This window comes from Sarcophilus harrisii, chromosome 4 (assembly GCF_902635505.1).
Source record: "Sarcophilus harrisii chromosome 4, mSarHar1.11, whole genome shotgun sequence".
Classification (NCBI taxonomy): Eukaryota; Metazoa; Chordata; class Mammalia; order Dasyuromorphia; family Dasyuridae; genus Sarcophilus; species Sarcophilus harrisii.
This window is the reverse complement of record NC_045429.1, coordinates 351464485-351480273: the sequence shown is the minus strand read 5'-3', so window position 1 is coordinate 351480273 and position 15789 is coordinate 351464485. Positions and strand designations below refer to the sequence as shown.

Sequence of the window (15789 nt, the reverse complement as noted above, 5' to 3'; positions counted from 1 at the left end):
TCTCTTCTCAGGGGAGCTTAAAAGAAAGCAATGGAGTGACACAGATGGGAGAGATGAGAGAGCGAGCGCTGAGAGAGAGCGAGGAGAGAGAGAGAGAGAGCGCGAGCGCTGAGCTAGAGACAGGAGGGACTAATTACTCCAAAAGGGAGGCAGATTGCTGGGGGGGAGGGGAGAGGGAAAGCCATGGGGAGGGGGAAGGGGAGACTACTCTACCAAAAAAAAGAACTCATTTTTTTTCTATTTAGGGTCTGATTTAAGAAACATTTTAAACTTATTAGAGGTAAATAGGTATAAACCAAAACACTTGATAATATCCACAGACTGCACTAATTGAAACACAAGTTTTCCAAGAGTAAATGTGTACACACACACACACAATTACACTCCCTCTCTCTAATTGTACTTCAGATTATTCAGAATAATCATTTCCACTTTGACAAATCAAAAATTATTTGCTATTTCTGAAAGTACATCTGGAAAACTTCTTGTTTTGATACTTTAAAAGTAGTGTATCAGGAATATTTTTTTTTAAGTACAGTCTTACTTTATTGAAGCAGTCAAATTTCATAAGCCTAGGAATCTGAAGTTCATTCCAGTTTTGCCCCGACTTCAAATGGCTATGTGTACCTGTTAGGATACATTGCTCATACCAGTAAAATCATTGATCTAAATCTAGTGTAAAGATCTGGTACTAAAAAGATTCTTGCTTTAATTTTAAATGAGATGGGGTCAATATTTAATTCAAAAGGACATCCTAAACTGCTGAAAAAAGAATAGAAAACAATAGAGCTCAGGAAAATTGGTTTTAAAAAATCTCAAATCCTCATTTAATTTACACTAAAAGCTCATTACATTAAAGAACTGATCCTTCCCCCAAAATGCTATCAGTATGGGGACATAGTTATTACTACATTAGAAATTAAAGAAACACAACAATCCTTTAAAAAAGAGAGAGAGAGAGAGAAAAACAAGTAATTTGACACCCAAAGAAAAATATTCACAGAGGAACTCTAATGCATACCCAAGAGTAGCATGCTTAATTTTAAGGGATGTAACTTTCAAACTATTAATTCAATTTTATATTAAATTCATTAAACATAAACATATATTGAACATGTACTTCATATGAAGATTTCTATTTTAGAACTGTACTAGACTGTGTAGAGTAAAACTAACTTCTATTCATCTGTTCTGATAATCCCCGACACTAAACTCAGGCACTATTTTTTGCCTTTGTATTCTGAGGGATCACTAGAAGTACCTCATACTAGGAAAGGTATAAGAAATGCTGGCCTAGCTGACTAAACTATGGTCTATTAAGACAAAAGTTTGTTTTCTTAAAAATAGTGCAAGATCTTGTATCAAAGTATTCCATCTCAAATTTTAGTGATAAATGCCCATGAGACCAATGAATGAATATTAAATTAATTACTTAAATGAAGATTTAGTCAGAAAACTACCAAGGAGTCAGTTATCACTTCTACCTTCTTGCTTAATGATTTAAAAGTACCACAATTTATTTTTTACATATACATTGAATATTTAGGATTTCTTGCCAGATTCACTGAACAGGATATGATAAAGGGTAGAACCAACTCAACTACTCTCAGGAAATAAGTCCAACAGTGAATTTTTTCAAAACTATCACCACAGATTTTATAAAGTTAACTGACAAAAACTTCCACTATTTTAAATTTGGACATCTCACATAACCAGAACTCCTTAAGTTTCTAAGTACAGCAATAATACTACTTTATTTGTATAATTCATTTACAAAAAAACCTTAATGGGCAATTAGGGCAAACATCTTTATTTTATGGGGGGTTCAGAAGTGAAGTGGCTTATTCAAGACTCATAGAAATAGAAAAAAATTGATTGTCTTCAAGATAATCTACACTAGGCTGGTACCAATTTCTCTAATCCAAATGAGTAGTGAACTGTTTTGCTCAAAGGTTGATCATTCAAAATTGATACCTACATATTTAGAAATAAGGTATCATTATGGCATAATGGGAGATTCCCCAAGCTACACATGAAAATCAGTTTAACTATTGTACAGACATATCTTATTCTTCAATAAAATCTAATTACATGCTCAATTCCTAAAATAAAGTAACTTATTTGGTTAATATAACTATAACCTACAAATAAATGGGGATCTTCAATAAACAATAGTCTCAGATAAAAATAACATACCTAGATTAAATTTCATCTGAAGATAAGTTTATCTTTATAAATTAAAATAACAGTAAATTTACAATAATAAACTTTGGATATCTAAATTCAAAATGAAGAGGTCTGCTGATCAGTTATCTAAATATTTTAGTATTGCTCAACAGCACTATGCCGACATTAAAACATCTATTTCAACAGTTGCCATTTTATAACAAGTATGTAATCAATTATTTTTAACACACAAGCAATTGCCAGTGATACAGTACAGATTTACCCCTAGAGTTTAAGGGAAAAGATACAAACTTAAATTAGCAAACACATACAAAATTAAATACAAATATTAATAGTGCTTTTTTAACTGAAGAAACATTGTATTACTTTCTATAAGACTAACATTCTCTTTGGGGGGGGACATATGATTTCATCCACACAGAGAGCACCTAGTAAAGAAAACTCCTACCAATGCATATCAGCAATTTCTTGCTATTTATAACTATACAGAGTCACCCCAAGCAATGAAAAGTTAAATGACTAGCCCAGGAGCATATCAACAGTATGTGTTGGAGGAAAAACTTGATTTCTATCCAAACTGCCTCTTCATATTGGACATCCATACATGTTGCCTCTCTCAATTATTTTAAACCTAGGAAAAAGCATCATTAAACTTAGAACCCTGAAATGCTAGTTACAAATCAATCATTTTTCACTACAGTAGGGAAAGGTAAAATCCAAGTCATTTACATTGGTCTTTAGAATACATCCGATGAAGTTCTGTACCCTATTTACGTTCTGAATAGTTTTGTTTGGATTAATGTTAATATGCATTCTCTAGGTAGGAAATAAACCAATAGTGAGGATGCAGAAGCCTATAGGAATTAGCAAACATTCAAGATTCTACAATATGCAATGGATTTTCTACAATGTAGAAAACAAATGGAGTTAAGTAAGCACAGTGGGACAGATATTCACAAGGAATTGAAATCACATCAAAATTTAGTTTATAGGGCCTGGCTTCACCCATAATCACTTACCCTTTTTTTGATACTTTTATTTTTAGTGTCATATATCAAAATCTGCCTCTTTAATGAAATTCAAAGGGTTCATAAAGCTTTATAACATTACAAATATGTAAAAAATTATTTTTACCTGCTAAGTCATGGTGAATAAGGTCAGCAAAGTTGGGGTCCTCCCCCCACCAAAATATCCACAATTCTCTTCTTCCAGGTCTCTGATCTCTCCGCCAAACACCAAGTACATCTGCCTTAAGACAGCGACTAAAACTGCTCAAAATAGGGTCTTCTTCAGTCACCGGAAAGAGAATTGGGGCAGAAGTTGGGCCCTGCCATACATATCGTTTCCATTTAATTCCTGTCAAGTCAGCCTAAAGTAAAGAAAGTATGATTACATTTTCTTATACTCATATAAAGGCTAAACAAAAAAAGTACATACTTTAAAGTTTCTTAAAGAGATTGTCATGCTTTTCCAAAGAAAGCTTTAAAGTATGAGAAAGAGCTACAGTAAGATAAACTTCGTCATCATAACATTTAATAGAGAACAATTCATTTCTGCTATCTTTGTCAACTCAAGGACAGGGACCACGTTTTATTTATATTTGTAACCTCGGTGTACTTGCAAGCAAAAGTCACTGACGTGTTTCTTCAATGAATATTTCAAATTATAATTGGCTTACCTATAAAGCCAAAGATGAAGGGGGGAAAAACCTCAAAGATGAGAAGCGTCAAAGGATTGAAGATCTAGAACTTGAAGAGACCTTAAAGATTGTCTCGTACAATCCCCCACTTTTTAAAGATAAGGAAACAAAGGTCCAAGGAGATTAAGCAATTTGCCAAAGGTTATACAGGCAAGTATGTATCAACTGCATCTAAACCCAGTCCTCCCCTGTTCCAGAGCCAATGTAGCAGTAACTCCTTCAAACCTTTTGAGCTTTTTTTTTTTTAAATATCTTGTAATTACATATTTGCAAATTAGTAACATTTAATGAAAATAAACATTTGAAGCAATATCTTCCCAGTGCTTCAAAGAGTTTTAAGCAGTTTCCATTATTATGAACTGTCAAATCAGTATTAGTTTCTCACCATAAAAAACAAAAACTAAAATACAAGATAAACTCAAGTTAGAGAAACTAGAACATAAAACCTAGTTTCAAGAGAAAGCTGTGTGCTCAACAAAGATTACTATAGCACAGCCCAATTATAAGAAAAAATTCTCCATATTTCAATTTTTAAGATGGGAGGGGGGAGAATTAACAGCTGGTATTTCAACATGTCTTCAGTCTGACTTTAAGGTGTAAAGCTGAAAAGTGCCAAAAACGAAACTGCTGATACATGACCGGCAGCTTACATTTGCCAACTAGTTGTGCTCTCCTCCCCTCAATTCACTATCCTTACTATGATATCACTTTAATGTTTCCCTTACACACAGGCAAACAAAAAAGGTCAAACTAGTCAACTTAAAAAAAAAAAAAAGCTGAGAGTTTCAGATTTAGAACTAGAAAGTTTGCAACAGTTGAGATGTTTTCAGGCCTGGTCAATCTGGCACAATGCATTCCTCCTGAGTTGCCTAGCTTTCCCAAGTATCTCACTTCAATTAAAACAAGGAGCAGTCTGCTCAAAATATTTTAAAATGCATACCAAAATATACACAAATATAGAAACATTCAGAAGCAACACTACAGCACTTCCTCCACTAGTGCCCTCTACTTACAACACAATGTTCCAGGGAACAAGATGGTTAAAAAAATTGTCAGAAATGGAAGGAAAAAAAACTTTGTTTTCAAAGTAATAATTAAAAAGAAAAAAAGCTGAAATGGAATCCCTTCGATGTTTCGGAGGCTCCCTTCTAGTTATAAAGGAGAGCAAGTTAAGAGGAAAAAAAAAAGGGGGGGGGGAATATTCCTGTTAAAATTGGTTTCCAATTGTTCGGTTTTGTTTGGGGTTCTGGGTCGGGCTCCCAGAACGATGGCAAATTTAAAAGGAGAGGAGAGAGAGGAGGGAGAGCAAAGAGTGAAAGAGAGCAGGACAAGCCAGTCACAGAAAAGTGTGATGGGCACCGAAAGAAAGCAGCAACCGAACAGGAGAAAGGGGTGGTCGGTCCGGGGCCTGGCAGGGAAGGGGAGGAATAGGGTTTGGGGAGGAGTATTTTAGGAAAGGGGATAGGAATCAAATAGGAGTCAGGAGAGGGCTGGAGCCTAGGGTCGGGGGGAGGGGGCGGCGGCGCCCGGGGCCACCAGCAGAGAGAGGGGAGGGGGCCTAACCCAGGCCGCCGGGGCCTAAGCCGGGGCCGGGGCCCCTAGGGACAGGGGCATGCACTCTCTCCCTCCCTCGCTCCCTCCCCTCCGTCCGGCCGTCACTCGCTCGCTCGCTCGCTCGCCCGCCCGCTCCCCCACTCACCAGGCAGAAGAGGTTACAGTGACAATCCTCTAGGCTGGCCCCGTTCGGCACGAAGCAGGAACTCATCGTCCCTCACAGCCGCCGCCGGCGCCACAACCCACCATCCGCCATTACCGCCGCCTCCGACCAGAGAGAGAAACACAGACGCCGGGGAGGGAGGCGGGCGAGCGGGCGGGCGGGCGAGGGAACAGGGGAAGGGGGGTGGAAGAGAAGGCCGCCGCGGGGCCGGCCAGCCGCCCGCTCTCTCTACCTACTCCCGGCGGCTGCCCCGGCCGCGGCCCCGGGGCGGAGGGTCAGGCCGGGCCGGGCCAGGCCGGGTCAGGCCGGGCCGAGCCTAGAGAGGAGCCCCGCCCGGGGACGAGGGGGACGGGACCCGCCGCCGCCGCTGCCTCCGCTGCCGGGCCCCGGGGACCCGCCGCCCCCCGGCTCAGCCGAGGCCGACGGGGGCTCGCTCTTTCTCACACTCAGTCACTCACTCACACACGCACTGGCACGCACACGCAGCCCCCCGCGGCACGAGAGGAGAGATGAATAATTAATAATAAATTACAAAATAAATAATTAAAAATCTAAACAGAGGCCGCAGCACCCGGACCCAGACTCGGGCGCAGGGAAGGGCGGGCGGGGAGGCAGGGAAGGGGCAGGGCAGGCAGGGCAGGCGGACGCGGCTCCAGCCCCGGCCCCGGCCCGGCAGCGGCTCCAGCGACGTCCTCAAGCCTGGAGTCTCCTCAGCAGCAGCGGCGGTGGTGGCGGCGGCGGTGGCGGTGGCGGCGTCCGCGGGCTGAGACCATTCTTCGCTGGTGGTTTCGCTTCTCTCCCTCCCTCCCCCGGACCGGGCCGGGCCGGCCTGCCCGTCCGCTCCTCCCCCCCCACCGCCCCCCGCGGCCTCACCGCCCGGACGCGGTCGTCTCCCCCATTTTGTGGGCCCGGCGGGCGGTGTTTTTCCCCCTTTAATCCGAATTCACGGGTTTTCCCTTCGCTTTAATGGCGGCCGCAGGGACCAGCTCGGCCTCTCCGCCTGCCCATTGGACGCCGAGGGGTCACGTGAGCTCAGGCTCCAGGGGAGGGGGGGGGAGGAGGAGGAGGAGAGAGAGAGAGGAAAGGACCAAGGGACTGAAGGGCCGGGAAGCCAGAGAACTCCGGCAGCTCGCCGCTAGGGGCGGCCTGGGAAGCGGGTGGCTCCTGAAACAGCGCCACCTAGTAAGTGCCCCTAGGTCGGAGACCGAAAGAGCGCTTCTAGCCGGCCTGACACCTTCCTGCGAAGTTACAGAAGTGAAAAGGCGAGAAAATGGCAACAGTAGCTGAAGAAGGTTAACTTTACAGCTCATTTCGTATACAAAGTACTGTGGTTTGTGTATTGCGCTGAGCAGGCAATAGAAATATACTGAGGAAATAATTAGGAATTCCATAGCTTTCCTCACCACTATGATTATTAAACCCATTTTACAGATGGGGAAACTGAGGGTCATAAAAAGTAACTTTCTTTTTAAAACTTTTTTAAAAATTGATCATAGACTCAATATCCAGACCTTAAAGGTGGTCTGTCTAGTTCAACACATCTTATAAATGAGACCTCGTAAGTGAAGTCACATAAGAATCAGAAATAAGGAGCTGGCATTATGCCAAGCTGACTTTGAAATATGTTTTTCAAACTTTACAGTCATTTCTCGACTTGTCCTACACACATGGTTACTGAACTGTCCTTTGTAACATAGGTTCTGATCGTCTCTTCCTCACTCAATAAAATAAGTAGCCGCTTATTTCTAGGAACCAATGCAAACTACTCTTTCATAATCTTGCATCGCTCACCCTACCTCCAAATGTCTTTCTCAGGTTCATCATACATAATTCCCCTTCAAACACTCTAAGGTCCAATCAAATTTTGCCTTTTTTGCAATTCTTTTTTCCAGATACTCCATCTGTCAATTCCATGATTTTGTAAAGGCTCTTTCCTAGGATGGGAATGAATTATCTTAGCAACTCCACCTCTTGGAATCTCTAGTTTCAAAGCTTAGTTCAAATATTAGCAGGCACGTAAAGCCTTCCTTTCCAAATTCACCCAGTTACTTGTGCCTTCCCTCTCAAAAAACAAAAACAAAAACTTGTATTTTTTTTTTTGCATATACTTATGCATGTACTGGTTTTCTCTAATAGAATTAATTCCAGGACAGAGTACATTATTTTTGTCTTTGTATCCCCAGTAATTAGTCCAATGCCTACCTAAAACAGTGCCCCAAAACAGATAGTCATTTGACAAATGTTTGTTGGTAGATTGATTAATAAAGAAAAACATTTAAACAAGACAGAGGGATGAATAATAGCAGCTCAGTTTAAGAATTTATAAAATGCTTTACATACATTCTAATCCTACCAGCAATCACAACTTAAAAGTTTTTAAAGTTAGGCACCTTAATTCCCTACTTCACTCCTGAGAGGAAGGATGTGCTTCATCCTCTATCAGGCACCAAGACTGTTCATTGAATTTAATCTAAGATCAGCTGCCTTTTAGAGTTGTTTTCATTTATGTTATGCAAATGTAGTCATTGTGTCTTCTGTTCTCTAGATCCTGGTTTCTTTTTTCTTCCTCTGTCAACACAGTGCAGGTCTTTCCACTGAATTTCTCATATTTGGTGGTTGTTCCTTTTTTTACCAGTGCAATAATATTACATTCACATACTATAGTTTATTCATTCAACTAAATTGACTAGTTCCAGTTTTGTTTTTAGTTTTGTTTTTTGCTTTGCAACCACAAAAAATACAACTGTGAGCATTTTGTTCTATTTGGGACCTTACTTTCTTCCATTGCCCTCCTTAAGGTATAAACTCAGAAATGGGTTTGGAATGGGCAATTAAGTCTTTTCTCTTCCAAGTTATTTTCCAGAATGATTGATCCAATTCACAGTTCCACCAACACTGATTATTTCTGGTTTATATCATCTTTGCCAATCTGAAGGCTGTAAGGTGAGAATTCAGAGTTGTTTCAATTTGCATTTTTGAGGTCATTAAATTTTTAATCTTTTCATTATGAACTTAAATAGTTGGAGCATTTGTTTCAATATAGTTGTTGATCAATTGACTTTCTTCTTCTGAATACTATTCCTCTCTTTTAGGTCATTTTTCCAGACTCATACAGGGTTGGTCAGAGGTGGAATTTAAACCTAGGTGTCTCCTGACTCTAGTTCCAGATCTCTTTCCATTATGCCACACAGTTTCCCTGATGGATAAACTGTTTCAATTATCTATTTGAATTCTCTGGAAGAAATGCTTTCTACAAATGCATGAATTAGTATGTATACTCATAACTTTTTGCAGAAGCCCTACCTTTATGCATCATTTTAAGGATTGTGACAGTTACCTAGGTTTTTAAGGTCCTTGTCCTGTTAGCCTTTTGTACTCCCCTGAAATTTTATTTCAAGTCTTATCTGGCTACAAACCGTTTTTATTCTCTGAGGGTGTCTAATTGGTTTCATCATTTAAATCCTAAACATTTCGTTTATATGTTTTTTTGGCCATAAGGAGGGTTGGAAAATTTTAAAATAGCTTTTCTTTTTCTATCTTTTGCTTTTACATAACTAATAATAGCTACAATTTACGTAGTGTTTTAAAGTTTACAAATTGCTAGATATGTTATCTGTTTGATTCTCAGAATAACCCTTTTACATAGGTGCCATTATTATCCTCATTTTCACAGGTGAAAAAACTGAGGTTGAGAGGTTAAGTGACTTGCCTAACACAGCTTGTAACACAGCTAAGGCTGAAGCAGTTCTTGTTCCTGAGGAGTTTACAATCGAATAGGAGAGACAATAGGCAAACAACTGCATGCAAACAAGTTATATACAGGATAAACTTGAAATAATCAACAAAGCACAGGGACTAGAATTAAGAGAGACTGAGAAAAACTTCTGGTTGGTAAGATTTTAGCTGTTGTTTAAAGGAGGCCAGGAAAAGTAGGAAGCAGAGATGGGAGAGAGTGCATTCCAGGCCTAAGGGACAACCAATGAAAATGCCCTTAGGAAATGGAGCATAGACACTTTCATTTTATTGTGTTTTACTTCATTGAGTGTCACTTTTTTTGAATTTGAAATTTGAAGATTTGTGGCAATTCTGCGTCAAACAAGTCTATCATCCATTTTTCCAATAGCACGTGTTCACATTGTGTGTCTCTCACATTTTGGTAATGCTATCAATATTTCAAACTTTTAAATATTATTACTGGAATCAGTGATTTTTGATATTACTATTGTAACTGTTTTTGGAGTGCCCCAAATCCTATTCATATAAGACAATGAACTTAATAAATGTTGTATGTGTTCTGACTGTTCTACTGTCATTTCTATCTCTCTCCCTGTCCTCAGGCCTCCCTATTCCCTGAGACACAATAATATTGAAATTGAACCAGTTAATAACCCTACAATAACCTCTAACTGTTCAAGTAAAAGAAAGAGTCAATCAATGAAGCAAACTTCATTTTTTTCTTTTTTTTTTTAATTATAATAACTTTTTATTGACAGAACCCATGCCAGGGTAATTTTTTTTTTTACAACATTATCCCTTGCACTCACTTCTGTTCCGATTTTTCCCCTCTCTCCCTTCACCCCCTCCCCTAGATGGCAAGCAGTCTTATATATGTTAAATATGTCGCAGTATATCCTAGATACAGTATATGTGTGCAGAACCGAGCAGTTCTCTTGTTGCTCAGGGAGAATTGGATTCAGAAGGTAAAAAATAACCTGGGAAGAAAAACAAAAATGCAAACAGTTTACATTCATTTCCCAGTGTTCTTTCTTTGGGTGTAGCTGCTTCTGTCCATCGAAACTGAGTTAGGTCTCTTTGTCAAAGAAATCCACTTCCATCAGAATACATCTTCATACAGTAATGTTGTTGAAGTATATAATAATCTCCTGGTTCTGCTCATTTCACTTAGCATCAGTTCACGTAAGTCTCTCCAAGCCTCTCTGTATCCATCCTGCTGGTCATTTCTTATAGAACAATAATATTCCATAACATTCATATACCACAATTTACCCATCCATTCTCCAACTGATGGGCATCCATTCATTTTCCAGTTTCTAGCCATTACAAACAGGGCTGCCACAAACATTTTGGCACATACTGGTCCCTTTCCTTTCTTTAGTATCTCATTGGGGCATAAGCCCAGTAGTAGCACTGCTGGGTCAAAGGGTATGCACAGTTTGATAACTTTTGGGGCATAATTCCAGATTGCTCTCCAGAATGGTTGGATTCATTCACAACTCCACCAACAATGCATCAATGTCCCAATTTTCCCACATCCCATCCAACATTCATCATTATTTTTTCCTGTCATCTTAACCAATCTGACAGGTGTATAGTGGTATCTCAGAGTTGTCTTAATTTGCATTTCTCTGATTAATAGTGATTTGGAACACTCTTTCATATGAGTGGTAATAGTTTCAATTTCATCATCTGAAAATTGTTTGTTCATATCCTTTGACCATTTGTCAATTGGAGAATGGCTTGATTTCTTATAAATTAGAATCAATTTTCTATATATTTTGGAAATGAGGTCTTTATCAGAACCTTTAACTGTGAAGATGTTTTCCCAGTTTGTTGCTTCCCTTCTAATCTTGTTTGCATTCGTTTTGGCAAACTTCATTGTTTTCTTATTTTAAGAAATTGCCACAACCATGCCCAGCATTCAGCAACCACCCTAAACAGTTAGCAATCATCAACATTAAGACACGACCCTCTACCAGCAAAAAAGATTGTGACTTGCTGAAGACTCAAGTGATGGTTAGTATTATTTTTAACAATAAAGTATTTTTATTAATATATACATATATATTAAAACAATACCATTTCAAACTTTAATAGATTATAGTATAGTATAAACATAACTTTTATATGCACTGAGAAACTCCAAAATTTGTGACTCACTATTTCAATATTCAATCTTCTAGAAGTGAACCTCCACTATCTCCAAAATATCCAGGTATCTTATTCAAAAAGCTAGGGGGAGAGGAGGGAGAGAGGACAGTATTAGAAATTTAAAGGTTATGGAGTAGGGGATCGAAATGTAAGATATAAGAAAACTGAAAAGATAGGAGAGATCCAGCTTAAAAAAAGTTTTGAACACCAAAGGATTTTATATTGATCCTGGAGGAGATAGGAAATTATTAGAGTTTATTGAGTTGGGAAGGGAGGGAGTGACATGATGAGATTTATGTTTTATGAAGAACACATTCTTATGGTTGAGCAGGCTGGAATAGGGAGAAACTTGTGGCATGCAGAACAACCTGGACTATTTCAAAAGTCCAGGTGGTGGTGTCAAAGGAGAGAAGGAGATATATATGAAAGATGTTACAAAGGTAGAATTAATAGGTGTTGGCAACAGATTGGATATAAAGGATAAGAGAGTAATGGCACCTAAATTGAGAGCATGGGTAACTAGGACAATGGTGGTACTTGCAACAGAAATAATGAAGTTTGGAAAGGAAGGGACTTCGAGAAGGAAAGATAATTTAATTTTGGACATATTAAGGTTCAGATGTCTACAGGATATCCAATTCAAGAAAGGCCTTTGGATATATGAGGTCTGACATTAACTGAGAGGCTAGATCTAGATAAGCAGTTTTGAGAATCATCATCACAGAGATAATTGAATCCATTGGAGCTGATGAAATTAAAATAATATGGGAGGGGAAGAAAAGTGACACAGGACAGAGCCTTCTGGGACATTCCTGTTAGCAGAAATGATGACCTGATTAAAGAACATGCAAAAGGAGATGAGAAGGACTGGTAAGATAGGTAGGAGGAAAACCAGAAGAAAGTAGTATCACAAACACCTAGAGAGAATCAAAGAGAAGAGGTCAGAAAGGATAAGGAAGGAAAAAAGCTATTGGATTTGGCAACTACAAGATCTTATTAACTTTGGAGAGAGCAATTTCCATTGAATGATGAGATCAGAAGCCAGATTGCTGAGAGGAAATTAAATGAGGCATATCTTCTAGACTTTTTTCTTTTTGTTTTCTTTTTTCTTTAATTTTTTTTTTTTGCAAGACAATTGGGATTGTGACTTGCTCAAGGTCATACAGCTAGTACTCGTTAAATGTCTGAAATCATATTTGAACTTAGGTTCTCCTCATTCCAGGGTCAGTGCTCTAACCACTGTGTCATCTAATTCTCTCCAGATTGCCTTTTTCTTAAGGAACTTAATCACAAAAGGAAAGAGACATGTGAGACAGCTGTGTGGGGGAAGAATGGTTGGATAAAGGCTTTTTTTCAGGATGAAGGAGACATGGGAATGTGGTAGGTAGTAGAGAAGCAGCCAATAGACAAGAAGAGATTGAAGATAAATGAGAGAGTGGGCATGGTAAAGGAGACAATCTGTTGGAAAAGACATAACATTTTGAAAAAACATATCCCTTTGCACATGTTTAACCTATATCAGATTGCTCGCTGTCTTGGGAAAAGGAAAGGCAATAGAAGGAAGAAGAAAAATATGGAATACAAAGTCTTATGAAAATGAATGTTGAAAACTATCTTTACATGTATTTTGGAAAAACAAAATACTACTCAGATAAAAAGAAAGAAGGAAGGAAGGAAAGAAAGAAAGAAAGAAAAGAAAGAAAAGAAGGAAGGAAGGAAGGAAGGAAGGAAGGAAGGAAGGAAGGAAGGAAGGAAGGAAGGAAGGAAGGAAGGAAGGAAGGAAGGAAGGAAGGAAGGAAGGAAGGAAAGAAGAAGCAGTTCAATAAAAGCAACCCAATATATCATTTTATTCTGCTAACATGTACAACATTTCACCTCCATAGTTTCCCACCTCTGCAAAGGAGGGAGAGAAGTACATTTCCTCATCTCTTCTTTAAGCCAAACCTCGTTCATTATAATTGCACAGTACTCAGTTTCTTTTTAGTTATTATTCTTTTCATTTACTTTTTTATAGTGCTTGTTTATATTGCTTTCCTGATTCTATTTACTTCACTTGGCAAATAGCTAATGTTTATATGATGCTTTAAGATTTTCAAAGCACTTTACAAATATTATTTTATCTTCATATCAACCACAAAAGAAAAGTCCCATTATTATACCTATTTTACATTTGAGGAACTAAGGCAGGCAATTAAATGATTTGCCCAAGATTACAAGTTAGTTTCTAGTTCTGCTGCCACTACAAAAGTTGCTCTTGTAAATATTTTGATGTGTATGGCATTTTTCTATCTACTTTCAATCTCCTTGGGGTATTTGCCTAGCAGTGTGGAATTTCTGGGTCTAAGGGTATGGACATTTTAGTAATTTTCTTAGCATAACATTCATGGATATTTTTCTGTCCAGAGGAACATTTTCAGGACAGAGAGTTTTATCTAGATTAAATTACAAAAATCAGTATAATTACTTTGTATGGACTTTTATTTACTTTTCTGTGTATACATTATATCCATTTCTCTAGGAGAATGTAAACTCCTTTTTGAAAAGGAACTGTTTCCTTTTTGTCACTGTATTCTTGAAGTTCAGCACACAATAGATCTTTAACAGGTGCTTGTTTGATTTGAACCAAAATGTATCACATTTATGGCTGATGAGAGATGGCCTCATCTACTTCATTGAGAAGATGGAATCCAACCTCTTTGAGGTTCCTCAGTTCTTCTTCATGTCTTTCTTTCTTTTAACATTCTTGTATCTTCTAAGGTAAAAGTAAAGGTAAGAAAGGTAAAATTTGACCCCAATAAAAAGATGGTGTTTTAGACTGACTCTTTGTATAAGGACCCCTTTTCAGAATATTTTTGAATCCATAAAATACATCAGATTACAAAGCAGACAATCATAATTTATCAAATATCAGTTGTAATAATTGATCAAAATTTGTCAAAAAAAATTTTTTTGTAAATCTACCCAGAGCTATAGGATAGGCCTCTGATGAGAGACTTCACTGGAAGTGTTTTACTGGTGTGAAGTAGCCAGCTAAGAGCTGCTAAAGCATCCCCCCTGTCTCCCTCCCCCTTCCACTCCCCCCACCCCAGAGATCACATTCTGAAAAAGATGGAAAGTTACTGAGGGGTGGCAGTGGACAACCCTGGATGAGTGTTACTAAATGTGTTGGTTACCCTTTTCAGAGAGCTCTTAAGTAAAGAGTTACACTGCACCGAAGAGTTTCATTGCCGTTTTCAGACACATAATGAAGGGGAATATTGCAGCCATAGGTTCAGTCTGTTGGAGATTCATAATACCTCAGAAGGAAATACATGGTGTTGAGCCATACTAGATGCAACAACTGCTAGAGAAATTAGCCAGAGTATGATGATAAGTGGCTATAGATATGCAGATGCTTGAGGGGTAGTTGGCTCAAAGGTAGATATTATTGTTTACCATGGTCTCTCTTGTGAGCTTGGCTGCTTTTCTATGACCTATAAATAAACCTCTTTATTCTGGGAGTTTTGTGAGCCATATATTTGCAAGGGGAATTAGTGATAACACAGTAGACCATGTCAGATAGCTAAGGACTCAGATTATTTGAGTGAGGTCAATGAACCAGAGGCTAGGTATTCCCTAAAATGTGCCTGAGTCTTTTAAATAACATGAGAGCCTCTGACATAAAAATTATCTAAGACTAGATTTTTTTAAAGTATATAAAATTTTGTTTTTTAAAATGATAAGTTTGTTACATACCAACAGACATATTTCTGTGTACAAAGAACAAAAATATTGTATATAAAATAATGAATCAACCAAATTCTGCTTATTTTTAAACTATTTTTAAAGTTAGAATGATAATACCAATACTACCCTGCTCGCCTGTTTCCCCTTCTGAACTTCCTTCTATAAACCAGGGCTTCTTAACCTTTTTCCACTCCCAACCCCTTTTCTCCCAAGTAAATTTTATACAACACTGGGTATGTATGTACATAAAATAGGTACACAAATCAAACATTTGTTGACAATAAATCATAATTTCCTGACCCCACTTTCAGTTATACAACCTTTCAACCCACACTTTTTAAAGCTTTGCTATAGACCTTGGCAGATTTTTAAAATTAAATTTCATTTTCAACTATTAAGCATTTATTTTTTCCCTCTGCCACTTCCCTAACCCTCCTTCACTAGAAATAGGAAAAAAAATCATTGTACAAGTGCATGTAGTCAAGCAAAACAAATTTGAAGTCCAGTAATGTGCCCCACATTCTATATTTGCACTAGTAGTAGGACAGTACTCCTTGTAATTAAAAAATCA

The 15789-nt window shown here is 38.3% G+C and overlaps 1 protein-coding gene across 2 annotated transcripts in view; it reads right to left on the bottom strand.

Annotated features, from left to right (window-relative positions):
- Positions 1–6584, bottom strand: part of MED13 (mediator complex subunit 13) — a 91632-nt gene extending 85048 nt beyond the window's left edge. The window contains exons 1-2 of one of the 2 annotated variants that reach the window (XM_031966519.1): positions 5586–6584; positions 3322–3556 (exon numbers count right to left, since the gene is read on the bottom strand). In XM_031966519.1, the coding sequence (XP_031822379.1) occupies positions 3322–3556; positions 5586–5651 (301 nt within the window). In that variant the 5' untranslated portion in view covers positions 5652–6584. The remainder of the gene's footprint in view (positions 1–3321; positions 3557–5585) is intronic. The other variant, XM_031966518.1, reaches the window with a different exon arrangement.
- Between the last annotated feature and the right edge of the window lie 9205 nt (positions 6585–15789).